General features: G+C 33.0%; 1 protein-coding gene across 1 annotated transcript; it reads left to right on the top strand.

The window, feature by feature from the left end:
* The first annotated feature begins 1,989 nt into the window (after positions 1-1,989).
* LOC135118946 (ephrin-B2a-like) lies at positions 1,990-3,359 on the top strand. The gene is given in 4 exon segments (XM_064042137.1): positions 1,990-2,654; positions 2,657-3,010; positions 3,013-3,069; positions 3,072-3,359. Coding segments are annotated over 4 exon segments (774 nt in total). The 5' UTR covers positions 1,990-2,431; the 3' UTR covers positions 3,212-3,359.
* The last annotated feature ends 16,020 nt before the right edge of the window (positions 3,360-19,379 follow it).

Here is a 19,379-nt window from a genome sequence, read left to right as displayed (position 1 = left end):
TTCGTTTAATAGGATTTGTCAAACGTACCTATAATACGTATTAAGCGACAGTGAGACTAACTGGGGCGGAATGTTAGGGTGCATATGATTTGGTGGAGAAGAAAGATAGTCCTGAAAGTTGAAGTTTCTTGCCGGTTCTTCTCCGTGAGATTCACTCTTAGGAACCGCGCAACTAGCTTAAAATTTCGATAGAGTTAAGTAATAATTTGCTTGTGTAAAATAAATCAGAAATAGGGTATAATGGTATGCAACTGGTGTTTTAAGGAGAGTATTTAACTGGAGGTACATTATTTATATGCGTGTGAATTTTCTAAAATAAAATAATGTACCTACAGCAATAGTATTATAGGTACAAATGAGTTGAATAAAACTTGTTACTTCTCTTGAAATAAGTAAAGAATTTCAGTACTTAATTAAATTAAAAATGTGTCAAAATTATGCATAACCTATGAAAAGGATACATAGGTACAGATAAGGTAATCAGCTTTGGGTTTTAGTTCTCATGAAAGTGAACTATATAATGTGTATTTAACATCATACTGTTTATCTATCAATGAACTCGACGGAATGATATATAGAGCTGACATTATTACAGCAAAAACGTGGCTCTGTTACACCAAAAATCACAGTCACCCCAATATTTACCAGAAACCGTAGCATCTCTAATTAAGTAGGATTTGTTGCATAATGCTAATGAGTGTGTCGGGAACCGAACCTTGGACTCTTTGACACACACTTAGCATTGTCATACTCTTCATTAGGTAATTAGTTTTTGTGACTGCAAAGTTGAAAACTGTTTTGAAAGTGGTATTTCAAAAGCTTTTTAACCGACTTCCCAAAAGGAAGAGGTTCCCATCCATTCTCTTTTTTTTCACCTAATTTTTCAGGCAATAATTATTTGGTTTGCCTCTCCTCTACATTCACAGTCATTAACACCGCCATATTTTCCCAACTATGTCGGGGTTGGCTTCCAGTCTAACGGGATGCATCTTACTTAACACAATCTTAGTGGCATAACGTGCTTGAACCTTCTTATTATATTCCTAATGCCTTTGGGCAAATTCTATTATGATTTCCTAAAAATATGGTTGAACTTCTGGGTCAGGTCAGCAAGAAAGCTGATATTGTCTCTTAAAATATACCTAAGTATCTACTATTAAAGTACCTAACTACTCAAAATTATATCAGTTACTTAAGTATGGTCAGATGTTTTTGGACTTTAAGTGACGCGAGTTTGTTCATGAATCGTTTGTTAAGACATGTTATACTCTATCTAAATTAAATAATACTTAAATATGAATATTATGCTGTATAATGAAAATCTCAAATATTTTTTTACTAATATTCAAGAAAAAATCCATTATTAGCTAGAATTACTTCAACACAATAAATCTTACTTCTAAAAACATTGTTTTGTCCGACACAAAAATAAAACATGTCGAAGATATACCAAAAGCTTGTAACATCCATTTTTATTTAAGCAATCGATTCTTAATTGACAAAGGAATCTTCAAATCGAATACTAACAATATCATTAATAACATTGACGGGACAAAAGTCGAAAATTTTATGCGAAATAAATTCATTTGGCATAATTAGCATGAAATTATAAATGATTATTGTGTGCAATATCGTTGGATGTAATGCTGCGGCGTCCTACCCTTTACGACTATAAACCAGTTGTGGGCCTTTTTCAATGGCCGCTTACGGCTGCGTTCGTAAACGACCAAAAGCTCCGAAACCAAATTTCGGAAAAATATATTTTATTATTACCAATTTTTATTTTAGTCTAATAAGTGTATTAAAATAAGAAGAGCTTTATATCAAAATTTGGGTGTTTAAAATCGTTTCATCTGTTAGAAAAGGCAAAACAAAGATGGCGATGCCCCGAAAGCTCGGCAAAGCTCGGAACGCGTCGGTAGGGCGCGGGTCGCGGGGTGCGGGAGGGGCGAGCATGCGTACCGAGCTCGCAGGTCGCATTCCAGTAGTTCGGCCGAGCACCGCGCGGCGCCTACGTGCCCAGTCCGCGTCCCCGTTCACCATACAAAGAACACCTCTGTACTGTAAAAAATCTGTGATGTATTGATTAATTTCAACTTTATCCTCACGCTAATAACCGTCTAACACAACCGTGAAGTTCAAACCAGTGTTTAAATCGAGACAAACGGTGATTACGACGCGTTTTGAACGGGCCACGTCCTATGGAATTCCACATTTATCGTTGAATAGAATCTAGCGGACTGAGAAACATGGAGGACCCATCGCGTCGCCTCTGAATGGATTGATCGTGTTTTATAAGTGAAATTGTGGACGTTTTGTGATGTATAGTGATTGTGCTTTATAAATATGGATTGGTGTATGTTCGAGAGTGTAGCTAGCCCGACTCCGTAGCGTCGTCGTTATAGAATGCGAGTGTAGTAAACCAGTCAGGATGGTGTCGCTTACATACTTTGGCCTCCGTCATACGCCGTGGACCGTCCTTGTGCTTATTTTCTTCATCGAAAGCGTGATGGGGAACTATGCCAAGTCCTTCTACATACATTGGAACACAACAAACAGCATATTCCGAATAGATAACACAGACCATGTATTCGACTTGAATAAAGGAAACGCACAGTTCGAATACGACCAAGTGAATATAATATGTCCAGTGTACACCCTGGGACGTTTGAGGAGGACACGGAAAAGTATATAATATATAACGTGAGTAAAGAGGAATATGATACGTGTAGGATAACTAATCCGAACCCCCGGATAATCGCGATATGCGATAAACCGCACAAATTGATGTTTTTCACTATAACGTTCCGGCCGTTCACGCCTCAGCCGGGCGGCTTGGAGTTCCTCCCGGGGAAGGACTACTACTTCATATCGACGTCCAGTAAAGACGACCTGCACAGACGCATCGGGGGCCGATGTCTGAGTCACAACATGAAGCTGGTGTTCCGGGTGTGCTGCAAGCCGGAGGAGCAGTCCCCGGCGCCGCAGCCGCAGCCGACTCCGCCTCCGCCTCCCCGCCGCCGACCACGCCGACCACCACGACGAGCACCACCACAGTCAAGCCGGTCACTAAAAGACGCACAAGTACGACAAGACACCGAACGAGGTGATCAAAAGCGAGGAGTTGTCCCACTCCCGTGGGGCCGCGCTGGCTTCGTCCCTCGCCCTGGCTCTGGCGGCGAGCGCCGTCTTAGCGCCCCTGGCTCGGTGAATGTGCGCACGGGCGGCGCGACCCGAGCGGCCCCATCTGGTCGCGAAGCCAGGCCCCAACACACAGACTTTACACACGCTACATCTACGCCCGGACACTCTCATCTACACGTGAATTTGTGCGAAACAGTGAACAAACTAGTGAAGTGATGTGCCCCAAGGATTTTGGATCTTATCGACTTGTAAGTAAAAGGTGATAAGGGATGTGCAAAACTCAAGTTCCAATCGACAAACTTAGTCTTAAGGAACACGAAAGCCTAATTTTTATCTAAGTATAATATGGGCCTACTGAGTAATTTGTGAAATTAATTTCATTAGAGGACTTTAAACTGTAGTCTACGATCAGTTAAATATATTTATATATAAAGAAATGTTAACATGTATGATAAAATTAGGTTTCTTAAACCATTTAGGAATTAACGATTTTTTATATTTTTCATTATGCAAAGGATATTTGACTAAGAAATTAGGGTTCTTAACGGATCAAATGCAGATATAGGAAAACGTATTTAAAACAATTAGGTAGCTTTTTAATTTTAGTTCTGAAAACAGTTTTTAATACTTCTCACGACGAATAATTAGAATTTTATTTATATTATAAATGAAAAACTTTGGGCAAGTTAAGAATCTTGTCTATGAAACTGTGATTTTGGTTTTAGTATTTTATTTCTCTCTTTGTAATATGCTTTTATTATGTGATATATTTACCTTTTATGTATTAAAAGTGAAAGCCTTTTCACCTCATTTTTCTTGACTGATTTTTGCATTTCAGCTTTTTCATATTTTTTAACGAAAAAAATATAAAATGCTAGACGCACGTCACTATCTTTGAAAATGGCAGCCAAAAGTCAATAGAACTTTGGAATTCCGCCATTTTCTTATTTACAAAATAGCAACATAAGCTAAAAAGATAGTGAAATGCATTGGTAGCTAAGTAAATAACAATTCTGAGACCTACGCCTATTAAAAACATGAAATTTTCAAAATGTGTGACTACAATGAAAATTTCATCTTTTCAAAATAAGGATGCACAATAGTGCCATCGAGGAACGTGAAAACGTTTAATTTAATAACGAAATAGTCAAATAGTTAATAGTAGACGAAATAGACCGGTTTTCTTTTAGACATAACTCAATAGTGACAGTTGATATATTTTAGGTAGTTTTAAGAAGAAAACAATTGAGTTTCAATTTGCATTGAGAGACTACACTACAACTTAAACAACGAAATTACAACAAAACAGATAAACTTAAGAAATACATACAGCACTATATACAAAACCACATAAAGATAAGCTTTCAAAGAAATTTGAAGAAAGTAGAACTCTAGCTTCAGAAGTAAATTCTAATTCTAATACTGCAGCTGAAATAACTATTACTATGAAAGACTGGACTAACCTCATTAAAACATAGTAATCTTATAACATTGATATCCGACCTTACAACGAACTAATAATTCATTTGAAATGTGACAGACAAAACCGTCTATCTCAATTTTCAAAGATTTATTAAGTTAAGAACAGTAAATAGTATGAAATAGTGAGAAAAGTTTTCACAGAATAGCTTATTTTAGAGAGCCTAGGATAATAATCATAATATCAATGTGGATTATGACAACAATGCATTGAAAATTGACAACTTAGAAAGAGTCTTCGAAAGAATTAAACATCTTTTGCAAAACCAAGCTTGATGAAAAGATTACATAAATAAATCCATTAAAGATGAATTCAAATGAAAACATCTTAAAACTACACATCTGGCAGAGACAACAGAACAACATTTTATCGTCGTAAAACTAAAATACAGCTAATTAAAGATAAAAAGAACGTGACACATAAAAGGTTTTACTCTCCTTTAAAAACAAAACGACATTTTACTGTGTCTTTGGTCATGCATTGTTTTCTAAACAAATGCGCGTTTAAATATAGACTGAGCGTGTATTATCGTTTAAGATCTTAAGTTGTACACACACTGTTGAAACTGACTTTATTTTATATTCAAAAACATTCTCACATTCATGTACAATATCCCTTGTACCAAGACTTATGAATTTTATATTTGAAGTCTCAAAATATCAACAATATTGCTCTAATCATGTTTTTGGGTCCAAAATTCCAATAGAGGAAAATCGATTTATAATTTTGCATATTTGAGCGTGGAAAATTTGTAGGCAATGGTGTCAGAATCGTGACTGCAGATTCAGTTTTCGAAAGCAGCGCTTCAAAGACTATATTTGCAAGTAGAGTTTTTCCTCATACTTTCCATCATCAGCCTTTTATTGTCCCACTGCTGGGCTGCGGCCTCTTCTCACACAGAGAAGGAATGAGCGTTTATCACCACGCTTACTCAATGCTGCTCGGCAATCTTTGAACAATTATAGTGTTAAGTAAAGGGATAGGCCGTATGAGTCTCATCGTGTTAGACATTTACATACGTCCCTCCTTAGTATAATTTATGATGTGACTGTTTAAGTCATTGCTTAAGCAAACAGCTTTAAACATAAGGTCTTTTTACCTGAACACCTATTGTCTGCAGTCTTCATTATACCTTACTTAATTTATCTCTCAAATAATAACGGTAGTTTTTCAAGATTCAAGTAATCAATATTTTTTATTTTTATCTCGATAAATTTTTGTCGTTTCTTCGATCTTTATCTACTGCTCTAAAATGTCTTTTCTTCTAAAATTGCAGATGTCAAAACTATGGTTGCTCGACCTTTGTCAACTTTTTAATTTCAAAATGTCTCATAATATTTTGAAAGATCCCGCTGTTGTTTTAGAAAAAATCCGGTCACATTGACAACGGAAATTGGTATCGCTACAGAATTCCTCATGTGTACTTTTCACACGTTTCGACGGAACATACGCCCCAGACCAATAGTTTAAACAATTCTTGACGCACCTTTGTTCAAGAATAATGCGTATGTATGACGATATGCCTCATGAATCATAGTACTGAAAAGTTCAGAATGTATATGTATGCAAATTATGTTCATAGAATCATGACGTAAAGGCTTATTAAGTATTTCATTTCTATACCATAATGATGGGCCCTTAAAATTAATATACGTTTATGACTGACTAGGTTTGGTTTCTAAAGATTTTAAGTCATAATTGATGCATGACAGGGCTTTAATAATTTGTTTCGAATCTTTTGTTTTTCAGTTTAACTATGTTATTGTTTCTAGATTATGTAGGCTCAGTATCAATTCTAGATTTCAAAGGGCCTTTTGTAGGTAAAGTTTTGACTTCTAATAAATATTTTACAGAGATCATAAAATGTAATGTTTGCGCCTACAATAGTCTTTGTATCTAACCATTGCTTTTGACATCTATGAAAAGACAATTATAATTATTTATCGAGATTGACAATAATTTTGGGATGCCTCTTTTAAAAGAATTTCTGAGAACTGTCTTTTAATTATCCTACTAATTATTTCGATTCTGAAAACTAGAGAAATATGTATTTTCAATACAATATAATTTTGGAGTCCCTTAAGGTTATAACTTAGGACCAGCCCTAAATTAATATAAACCTTTCAAAAGATGAACGAGAAAATAACATGAGTTCAGGTATGTTTGTAACCGTCTCAACTGACTGCCTGAGTGGTTCTATTTTTATTTTAAACCAAACAGTTAAACGTCTACTTAGCATTTCTGGGTACCGATCGTTTGTTTAACCATGTCTCAGTTATTTTCAGTTTCTGAAGGATTGCGTTGGACCAATCTTAGTTCAGATTGCTCGCTTGTAATAATTTAGACGTTTTTTTCTAAACACAAGCACACCTTTTGATGTAACTTGACTTGTTAAAACGTCGGGACTTTCGTTTGTTTTTAACTGCCTTGGTTGCTTTTTCTTCAGTTATTGAGATGTTAGATTTTTGGAAAAGGGTTCATTCATTATCTTGGTTTGCTAGGTTTTGTTTATGAACAGCTCATTCATTCATTCATGATTCATTACAGTCGTTAAATGAATAGGATTTTAATGAATGTGGTTATTGTGTATTGTCAAAGTAACTATCTGAAACTTTGATAAGCTTACACTGTAGTGTAATGTCAATACTTTTGATTGTCTTTTGTGTTACAGCAAAAGAAATATAATGTTCATATTATCTGACTTTAACAAACAGAGTATCATTGTGTTTGTTTTAAAGATCAAATACGTTTACTAGATCATTGTCCTCAAAACGGCGAACTTTTATGATTATAATTGGAAATAAACTACACAACTGCTTTCTATAATGGTGATCATTAAATTGCGAATATTTTTAATATGCCTCGCAAAATTGGTCTGCTAGATGTACTTAATAGAATAATTACATTTGGTTTCATTGAAAAAGCCGCTTCAAAATTAACCGTGATTGCAAATATGATCTTTAACATGATTTTTGAAAGTAAACCTTTTCTCATTTACAATTTGAAATGCTTATAGCAGAGTTTTATAATTTTCTTTTACCTCATAATGCCTAGAAATATCTCCAACTTGTAACTTATGGGATGTTACACGCATATTGCATGATAAAAACTCTAATTCATGACTTTCAAAACTGTTTCATTAAAACGATTCTAGCTAAACATTTTCTTATTAATAAAAGCTACAGAATGATAAACCACCTCTGAACTACCATCTTGTATGATAATAACAATAAATATATCAACTCATTAAATTTTATGAGCCGTTTAGCTAATTAAATTATTTCAAATATATATGACTTTAAAATGAACTTCTGATGGTTGTAATATTAAATTGCTTGAATTTGTGATGTCTTATAATGTTCTTTGCTCTTGTATATTGTGTTTTAGGTATTTTTGAGACAGAATGAATTCTTTGACCTCAAAAATTAAGACTTTAACTTAGATACCATCATCTTCATGCCCTTATCCCAATTTTATATGGGATCCACGCAGCATGTTTTCTCCTTCCATACTCTTCTATCTGCCGTCAACTCGCTAGCAACATTCTATCTTACCATATCGACTTTCACATAATCCAAGGTCATAAATATCAATGACTAGTACACTAACGTAAATAATGTTGTCTACTATTGTATCGTCAATGTCTTCACTCAATTGATTTTCGTTCATATAACAACCAGTTCCCATCGAATTTGTATGATTTTCACCATCAAAGTCTACACCATCATTATGACCCAAGATTGCTCAAATCTTTTCTCCATTACTCTCGAAATTATCTTTATTCTTTTTAACATATTGTTAGACTCTCAAACTGCAAAATAAAACTCTAAACGGGATAAAATGGACCCCGTATAAGTTGATTGTACCTCAGCCAAGGCAGACGAAACCGGTTACAGTAAATAACGTACTGATTTAAAAATAGAACCAAATGACAGTTAGTGAAGTCAGACTCTTTGGTTGAACATTGTTCATTTTAATATTGCCTTTTTCCAATTCTGGTGGAATTTCTTTCATTATTTTGATAAAGATCATCGTAGGTACGTTTTCATCTGGGGATAGATTACTGAAGTGGCATTTGTCATGTTCAAAGTAATGATTTAATTCTGCTCTTATGCCGATGGCATAGACAGCAGCTTTGTCTAGAGGCTTACTTTGGACACTATCACCTGTATTTACTTTCTGGTCTTCTAAACATATAATTAGCTATATCCTTTGTGGCTTATATCTGTAATTGTTTAGACTCCTGGTCTGTATTTTTACCTGATAACGGTGAATTTATGTAACCTATCCATCCTTTCTATTGGAGTATTTTGACATAAGCTCCAATATAAATTATATAACATTTCAATTACTAATCGCAAAACAATAGATCGGTTATAGAAATCCGTAGTAAATGGATAAAAGCCTGGTCCTCATTCTTACAAATATTGGTATATCCATGTTTGTAGGCACAAGTTTGAATTATCGATTTACACAAAACACGCTTGGTGTTATGTAAGATTTAGCGCCGGCTCAACAACTTTGAATAAATTACCGATGAATAATTTTGGTAGTTTCCATAGTATGGTGGTATTTTTCATTTTTAATGTCGGCTTATTGATCAGATTTTATATAAGGTACAGGCTTATTAATCAATATGACTCAAAGTTTAGTGTCTAAGTTCTATGGTTCATCGTCATCATCATCTAAGCTGTATGATGTTCACTGGTGAACATAGGCATATCCCATTGATTTTCAAAATGCCGGTTAGAAGCGGTCTGCGCCCATCGCCTATCCACGACTTTGAACAGTTCTTATTGAACGAAACCCTGGTTTATTTTCACCACGGTCGATCAAAGAACTTTTCAATTCCACGTTTTATATGGAGCTGTTAAATGAGAGGTATTTCAATAGTATCAAACTTATTAATAGTTCCGAACCCAAGTCTTAACCTTCATGTAATCAGCAGCCTTCTTAACTAGACATATTCTTGGATACTAATTCATTCCCGTCAAGTACATTATGTCTAGTTTCAAAGTAAGCAATGTTACTAAAAGCTCAACTTCAAAGTTGTTACAATTACCGAGGCGTGTCTTAGGCGCACCTATTTCAAATTGTTTGGCAAAGATATTCAACCGAGATAATACATTGTCTAAGCCCGCGGCGTTGCTCGCGAACTCTAAAATCATGTTACAGCCATTGTCAGAATCAATGTTACCTAGTATATGTTTAATAATAGCCGTTGTTGAAATTTCGTCATTTGAAAGTGTTTTATTAATACGAGTACGTACAATTTGGTCGTATGACCTCTTTTTGCAATTGTGACATTGGTCACTCTAGTTTTTGTTTGCAACAATTGTTAGTGTTTATTTTCGATAGTACTTTCGATATTACCGTATTCAATGTTTTGCTGGAACAATACTTTTAGAACTTATAAATTCTGTTGAAGATGTTACAGTAAAATCTCTTTCTTTCCTTTTACGGTCTGATCTGATCTCAATGGCGTTTTGAGTTTTACATTATTTTTGATGAATATTAACTTGAGCAAGATACATTGATCTTTGCCTCGTGTATTTGATCTAATTAATATATGTCTTATATCATAAATATTTTGATTAACAGTCTTTTAAAGAATCACAAAGAACCCTTCGTATTAACTTTACTACTGAAGAAATGCCATCAATATTTGGACTGGTTTTCATTTTACGGCTCTCCGCCACCATTGGTAGATCAGTCATAAATCTCTACCGTTTTATCTAAAAATGTTTATGCGACTGGTCGTGTTCCAATAAAATTTAATTATTTCCCATTAATTTTATTTCGTACACTTCATCTGTTAGTTTTGTCTGTCTGTACGAAATTCCCTTGTAATAGGAGTTAATGTTTTAATTGTGGATGAAATTTTAAAAGATCTTAACTATAAACGAGGTTCGTTGATTTCTCTTCTGTGATTATAATTACTGTACTCGATTTAACAATTATATGAAATAGAAGTTTTTCTTGATTTGTGGTTTTGGATAATTAAGTTGTTTGCTTTGTAATTAACGAAATTTCGCAATCATTATTAGACGATTTTGCAGAGATAGTTTCATCTAAAATCAATATCAAAGCTTTTAAAGGATCGTTAGTTTTATAACCAGAATTAAAAAGATTTATTACTAAAGCATTAGTAATATGAACTTCGATTAAAGAAAATAACTTCTCAATTGGTTAAATTCACATCAATTATTTTGAAAATACTTAAAGGAGAACAGAAAAATGTTAGCTTAAGTTATTCTCCAGTTAATACTAGACACGAACTCTCCTAAAATGGAAGCCGATATCCATAGTGAAGTTACTTCGCCAGTCAAACGGGTCTTTGACCGCCTCTTGTACGAACATAAAGAATCTATCTGATATATTGGCTCAAACTTGATCGTCGGCCATTTTTCTTTTAGTTACGAACAACATAAATGCAAATGAATCTTGTACCGACAGCCACGGCTTGGAATAATGATTTATCGAATTCTATTCGTGTAAAAATGTTTGCTTTTTCGAGATTTAGTGTTTCGTTTTCGTCGTTAATCTTAGCAGTTATTAGGGTGTCTTTTTCTGTTATATCATTATTAATTCTATCAATATCTTTAATGTTTTATAATGCTCTTTATGTCCAATATTATCTTAATATGATTCTTGTTTCTTAATTGAATTCATTTCTTTGATTATTTCTCTTGTAATGACATGATTGCTTAATAGGTGTCGTATTCATTTCACTAAAGTTACGTACTGTATTCTTCCGAATTCGACTGTCGTCAGCAAATGCATTATGAATTGATCTGTACGTGAGTTCGGATACTGGTCCATTGTGACTATATTATCCTACATATACTTGTATACATTTACCTTTGTGCTGTGGCGGAGTCCCGTGTCCCAAAGACACTACATCCCGCACAAGGATAAAAGTAGCATTTATGTATGTATGTTATTCTACTACCTATATAAGCTACAATACTCAATAGTTCAATCGAAATCCATCCTGTAGTTTTTGTGTGAAAGAGTAACAGACATCCATACATACTTTTCGCGTTTATTATATTAGTTTTTGTTCTTATATATTTCTTGAAGGTCATTGAAATTAATCAAGTATCAATACCCGAGTCTTTCTCAGTAATGAATACAAAGAAATTTAAGAGTATCAATTACAAACGATTGGCTTTTCATACTCAATACTTTTAATCAATGCTGAATTAATTACTGTAACAGACAAAGTTTTGTTCACAAGAAAAACTTATCAATTCTTTGACTATTATTAATGAGACGGCGAATACCAATGATAAACTTGAAAAATACTCGCAAAATTTTATACAGCTGTCTTTAAAAACACATAAAGAAGCAAAAACTAAAACATTACATTCATAAACGTGTAGACAGCTCATTGTTTGAATACAAAACGGAGAAAAAATGGACTGTTATTATAGAATGAGGATGGACAAGAAATGGCAGTAAATTATACGCAAAACTAGATGATAAATCATAGGAACGCATTAATCTTGTGAATCAAACGGCTCCATCCGTCGGTCTGTTATTTTTGGACCAGAGATGCTCAAATTTTGATCACTACCAAGAAAATGATGATGAATTTTAAAATAATATACGTGTAATTTGAAATGCAAATACACTTGAGACTTTTGAAGTTGGCAATTGAAATTTTGATGGAACTCACTAATTACTGTTTCATGTAGATATGATTGGAGTTATAACTACGAGGTTAGAACTAAATCTAAGTTTCGTTATCCACGATAGATTGTAGATGAATCGAATTTTAACTAAAAATGTTTAAAGTTAAAGGAACGAAGTGTCATTGGACTCTGTTAAAAATAAAACGTGGTAACACAAAAAGCAAATAACAAAACTAATCGTTTTAGATCCACTGGATAATTTGTTCCGAAAATTAACTAATAATTAAGTCCTAAAGCCGAATTTAAGTATACAATTAAGATATGGATAACATCAATGGCTTGCTAAAAGATAAAAATGATAATTATATTAAAACGGTTCTAATAAAATGGTTATTAAAACCACGGTTTAACAAACGGCTTTTTAACGTTGATCTCTCTTTTTATAGGGTTCATTTCTTTTATATTTATTACTGATTTTGCTATGGCTTTAATTATTAAATAGCTTTTTCAATTTCTCTTTTGATTCATAACTTTTGTCATCACCATTATTGGTTTGTATATTTCAAAAGACTCTGAATCCTCTTTTCAAGGGCTCAATTTATAGCTATTTTAAATCTAGGAAACATAAGTCTGAATTAAACGTTGAAGGGCAAATTTTTCAATTTTTAACGGACATTTTTAAACGAAATGAGCCGATTCACCTAATTGTGACATCAAAGCGGGCGATTGATGCGTCTGTCATTCTGTCAAGAAAATATGGCCGTCCAGCTATTTTTATTTTCATAATGTTACTGAATTTTAACTCTCTGAATCTTTCGTTTATTTATTGGATTCGTTTCAAAACAAAAGGTTTATTTTCGACCTGTGGTTTGGGATTAAGAATTTCACAGAGTTTTATTCGAAATTTCAACTCGAGTTTAATCGTAAATGTCTGCATTTCTAAGATATTGTTTTAATCGCCTCATTTGGCAACCAAACTGGCTTTTATAATTAAACATATCTCGCTAACGTTGTCTTCTTGCTTGAGACTTGATATTATTTTAGCTGCAGGTGAATTATCTAGACACTTATTATTTTGTGCTAGACTGAAAATAACTTTAATAGAGCCACCCTCGCTACTTGTGCAGTCTCTTGTATTCATTGAATAATAATTATCTTTAAGATTTCTATCTAGCTTTAGTCTCAGATGATTCATACTAAAGCTTTTCATACACCAAGCCGAATTTCTTGAATAACTCCAAATCCGTTATGCAGAAAATCAATTAGCACTTTATGATTCAAAAATCTTTATGAATTCTGCAAGCTCTCTTCAAAATTTGGAAAACATAGCTTTTAAAATCTTGAATTCACGTCTTAATCGGTTTCCGGGTAATCCATTACATGACAGCGATTTTTCAATGTTTTTGATAGTGTTTTCTGTTTAATAAAAATGATTCGACCTTGATTGAGTTCATTGTCAGTATTGGCGTAAAATCGTTGCATTGCCTCGTCGGTATGTCTGTAAGATTTTGTTAATTCATTCGCTAGATGATTATTTTGATTTTATGCGGATTTTAACGAGATTTTAGTTACTCTCTGTATTTATTTCAAGCTAAGCTGTTTCTTCGTTTGCCATTTGTAGTGAGTTTGAATTAATGGTCGCGGAGTACAATTTCAATTGATAAAGCACTTTCATGTGATTCTTTATTTGTTTATTTTAACTTCCTTATGTTTCAACATAGTAAACTAACTTCTAGAGTTGATCTAATAAGACCCAAAATGTTGAGCACCGTTTTAAATTTTCTCACATTTTGGTCTATTATTGGCACCTATAATTCGAAATGACTTCTCTGAAAATGTCGGATATCATAAAACATAAATCAGTAATACAGTTGCTGTTGTTGACTAATTAACTTATGAATGGCATGAAAAGAGGGAGGAATAATACTTGGTAATGAGGGATTAATTCCTATGAATTGGGATTCAGAGGGTTGTAATCCTAGTACACGGTTAAACCTATAGTATCAGTCTGGGAAATCTTTATTGATGGCCGTTTAAATGCATTGGTTATATCTGTTTTGTAGACAGTGGTTTTGATGTCTCTTTTGAACTTGAAAATTTTACTATCTTTTTCTGTAAACACTCTTTCACTGCTGGGAAAAGCTCCATTTTGTCTCTACACTTCTCGATTCTTTGAGTGTGCAGCTGTGGAAAAATATTCTTACTCAGCTTTTGAAATGTCTTTGTGACTACTGCGTTTAGGTAATTGAAGCATATTTATATTATGAATATTTGTTACATCATCTAAAACTACAGCTTTATTTATAAGTAACAGTGAATACAGATAGGCAGTCTTTCTATTCTCTCACTCACATAAAACGTACAAGAAGATTTCTTGTCTCAAACTGTTCTGCTGTCCTCGTATTTAAGAGAAAGGATGATCTGAATGCTTTCAAAAGCATCAACCATCTTCTTTGAGTACAGTATAATTGTAGCAAGACCATGTTGTAATGTCCCACGGCTGTTTGTAGCCACGAGCCCCGCTGAGCTAACCATTTGACATGAAGAGGAAAAACACAGCTCACTCAATATGGTACCGTCGTTACTTTGAAGATCACTCATTATCATTATATTAATTAAACATTAACAGTCACTTTGTCGTTTTACCGACTGAACTTTGTTTGTAGAAAAGTTAAATACATTGCTTCGTCTAACTATTGAAAGTATTTTTGATAAAAGATTAAGAAAGTTATTCGGAGAAGCAATGTCAGTTTTAGCTTCATTCCTAACCTGGTTATTAATATCACGAACGCATTTTTTCATATTTTACACAATTTGCAATACCTACACTTGACTTAATTTCGTCATGTTCTAATGGTATATTTAATAAATACTAATATCCGAACGTCAATAGTAGGCATTCGAAAAAGTTATTTTCAATAAATATAACTGTAAAAGTTATTCAATGTAAAACCTGGTAACTAATAATCATTTTGCAACGAAAAATAAGTTCGAAACTTTTATTGCGTATAAGCATTGATTGCAAATAAATGCTTTTTGTCCAGCCGTGGAAAATAAATTACTCGTTGGAAAATACTTTTCCCAGTTACGTTGTTGTATGGCCAATTAATACCTAATTTTTACCGCTCCCGCTGTGGGTGCAGCGTGAGGGAGTGTCAGACTCTTACTGACCAAAACCCACCATGTTCCTTCTGGAGCTCTTTATGTACCACGGCCGCGGTAACTCGCGCGAACAATCCCGCAGCATTTTGAAACCTCGATGCAAATTGAAACTCAATTGTGACAATCAGACATTTTTCTTAGTAATCTCTCTCATTAGTTTGAATTAGTTGTGCTGTGTACTTAGATAATATTTAACGCCTGATTATTATTGTTATTTAAACAAAATGATGACCTCATCTGCAGAATCTCGAAAAGAAATCAGTCCGCTAGTTTTAATGAAAAGTAATACATAATTTTTATATTTAAAACTGTTGAAAGTTTTCTCAGACAGAAAGTATGATGATGATGCGTATTTTTATGGACTTAATATTTTTAAGTACCATTTGTTATTAAAAAAAATGTTTCCTATGGCTGCGTTATTCGTAATCGTAATTGTTTTAATGGATGATTTATGAAACCGATTTTTTCCTTACTTTTCTTCACATTTTTATTAGCAGTTCTAAAATGGGAATGTCATTTGCTGTTTCAATACAGTTTAGCATATTATGCTATTAAAAACACATGGCTTTCTTTTGGATAAAGATACAGAAATTTCCGGTACGGTCTCACAAGTTCATTTACCTCTTTACATTAACAGTATAGATTGAAAAACTATCGGCCTAAATATAAGTTTCTATTTACGTAACAAAACTACCAAACTAATGAACTATCAGGTTCATACTACGCAATGAAAGTCAAGTTTTTGTCTGGGAAATATTTCAATAATAATTGATATTATGTAAGCCTAAAATTATATTGTCTGTGACAAATTTCCTTTAACGCTAAATGATAGTTTGTACTGAATATAACCGATCCAGTGATTCAACTTTAAAGCCACGATCCTATAACTTGTGCCTGGTTTTACTAAAACTACGTTGAATCTTTAAAAAAAAAAATTTTTTTTTTCGGATTTTCATAATTTTTTGTGAAAAAATTTAAAGCTTCAACGAAGTATTTTGGTAAAACGTTTGTTTGCTCAGTAAAGGTTGTAAAATCTAAATGTTTCGTGACCCAATTCTGTATTTGTGATGGTTTACTCGAAAAGCAGGAGCAATGAACTGTAACTAGCCGTTTTTTCTATAAATAACTTCTATTAGATTAATTTTATCGAAGACTGGATAACATGGATTAACGAAAAATTATGTACATGTAAAAATATTTTATACAAAAGAGCATTTTTATGAATTAAAACATTATTTTAAGAAAAAAAATCATTGTTCTGTAGTTCATTGCTCGTGCTATTTTTTTTTACTATTTTTAATAAATAAAGTTCCATTTTATTAAGAAATATTCGCATTGGTGCTACTAGCGATCGCTAATATAGGTTTTACATTTTAATTTTTATTTAATAATATTTTTTTTGTACTTATTTCAATTTTTTATAGACTTTTGTTGATGTACTTAATTCTTTTTAACGTTTTACTAGCGAGAAAATTCTAGAATTATGAAAAAGCTTCAGCTACCTCTTTAAACTGTTCTAAAGGTATTTTTGTAAAAAATAACTAATTTTAGAATTAGTGAATAAAGCTTAAAACCTTGAGTCACTGGATCGGTTATTGCAATTTCCTAAAACGAATAAAAAGATTCAAAATCCACATTTTTCCTAAAATGAATATTTAAAAATAAAACGAGTGCGTGAATTGTCACGTTAGGGTTCCGTAGATATTTTAGAAAATACAATTTTTAAATAGAATTTATTTAAACAATGAATTTTTATTAATATTTTGCTCAAAACTGATAAATCTGAAATGTATTATATTGAAATGATTTTTTATTGTTCTTTAATATCTACGGGACTCAAGAGATTTGATGATACTTAATAGGTTGTAGGCGACGGTAAAACCGTAAATGTACGATATATTTTGCAGCCGTATTGTTAGTTAATGCTGTAATTAATGAAATAAAATAAAATCGCGGCCATAAAGTCTCTGATTTGATTTGGAAAAGTAAAATGTAAATTTATTGGTAGGGGCAGAGAATTGTATCAATTTTTGTATAATTTTACGCATTTTTGTATTAATAACTTGATCGGTACAATTAATTTCACATACATATTTAACTTTTTTCAAGTTTTTTGAAACATTTTGTAAAAATGTTTTTAAATATTTTATTTATAACAATAAACTCTGCCTGCTGCCTCAATAATGGGACGAATAGTAATAAAGAACATTGTTATCGAAATTGGTTAAAATTTCGTTAAGCCGCCATTTTGTCAATTGAATGTCCCGCCAAAATCACGCCGCCATTTTGTATTACAAACAAAACTGCATTTGATTTGCGCTTTCCACTGTAATATTAAGCTGTCCGCTTTAAATATGCAATACTTTAGTATTATTTGTAAAACTCACTTATTTTTGGAGGGACTTTCAATTGATTAGTGTTTGGTCTTGCGGGAAGTCAGGCAACAGTCTTAAAAACAATGTGAAAGAAAATGGCGTCGATCGAATTGCACGTCAAATGTCCATAGGTTTGAACGATCTAATCCTAATATCGGTAACGATTGACATTTCTTTCTTATGGATATTCGAAGCGCAGTTTTGGTAGGTCCAGTCCATTTTGTAGATATTATGACTCGGTATTAATGTAGGCTTAAATCACTGGAAGTGTAGCCATAAGGCTAAGAAGCACTTTTCGACTAAATAGTAAGTATAGGAGCACCGAATGTTTTCTGCAGTTGACAGCTGTCAGTTTTGACAGCAACTGTCAACTGTCAAAAACGGTCGGAGTATAAATGTCGGGTATTTTAGAGATCGAAGCCTTTTTAAACATTGTTTTGAGACCTAGCCTTTTGAGATTTGTAAAATTAAAAATAGTACTGGAGGTTCGAAAAATAAAGTGTACCTACTAAGTATTTGGTATAAAATAACTTGTAAATATGTTGTTAAAATAAGTGTAGTCCCTGTAGGTATTTATTTGTACGATTTCGGGCCTTTGTTGAAATCCAAAGTTTTAATTTATTTTTCGACCAATAAATGTTGAGAGAACTATTCTTTTGTTTTATTTATGTGTTTTGGTACCTGTGAGTTTTTTCAATATAAAAGAATATAAAGCCATTAAAGCTTTTCCTTACTTAAAAAAACAATAGTTACAAAGGTAGAGTATAAATAAAACAATTCATTTTAGGTAAAAGTTTTTTATTATACATTAACCACAAAACAGAGTTATAGTTTCTAACGACTAAAATAAGAGATTTTTTTACAATTCAATACTACAAGATTTTGAACAAACAAAACCTCATCAGAATTAAAATTTCAAAGTCAATGGTAAAATAAACGAAGCTTGTTTAATTAACATTAATTTATAGTGGCCATGGGCACCGTGAAATACCGTGAATTATTCATGGTTGGCAGAAAGCAAGGTTTTCGGCCATTTGATCTGATTTTCTGTTTCATACAGAGTTTAAATAACAGGCTTGATCATAATACAATGTTATGAGGTACAATAAGCTTTTGTGGTAGTTTCTAGTATTAACTAAAATCTTTCTGAAATAAACAGTTACAAGTACGTTACAGTAAGTATACATAATACAGAGCGTCCCCACACCATGATAAAAGTAACCGTGTATGTAATAATAATTATTTTATTTATTTACAAGGCACACCAACAACTTATTTACAATTGCTTACGCATATATAAGTTTACAATTGTTAGTCCTGTGTAAATAAGTTAGTTACAGGTGTGCACAACGCAGAGAATAGCGTGGTCGGCTGTAAGAAACTTTCAATTTCGGTAGATGCGGCTGGTGGTGCAGTGTTCTCTGTGAAAACTTTGTAAGTATAAAATGTCAGATACATAAGTACTACTATTATGTCAGAAAAATAAGTATACATCATCATCAATACCTGCATAGCCTTTTACCAACGACGTTGGAGCCGGCATCCAGTCTAAATAGGATTTACATGGAGCGGCTAGGTACC

Source organism: Helicoverpa armigera, chromosome 27 (assembly GCF_030705265.1).
Source record: "Helicoverpa armigera isolate CAAS_96S chromosome 27, ASM3070526v1, whole genome shotgun sequence".
Taxonomy (NCBI): domain Eukaryota; kingdom Metazoa; phylum Arthropoda; class Insecta; order Lepidoptera; family Noctuidae; genus Helicoverpa; species Helicoverpa armigera.
This window is presented reverse-complemented; position numbering and strand designations above follow the sequence as displayed.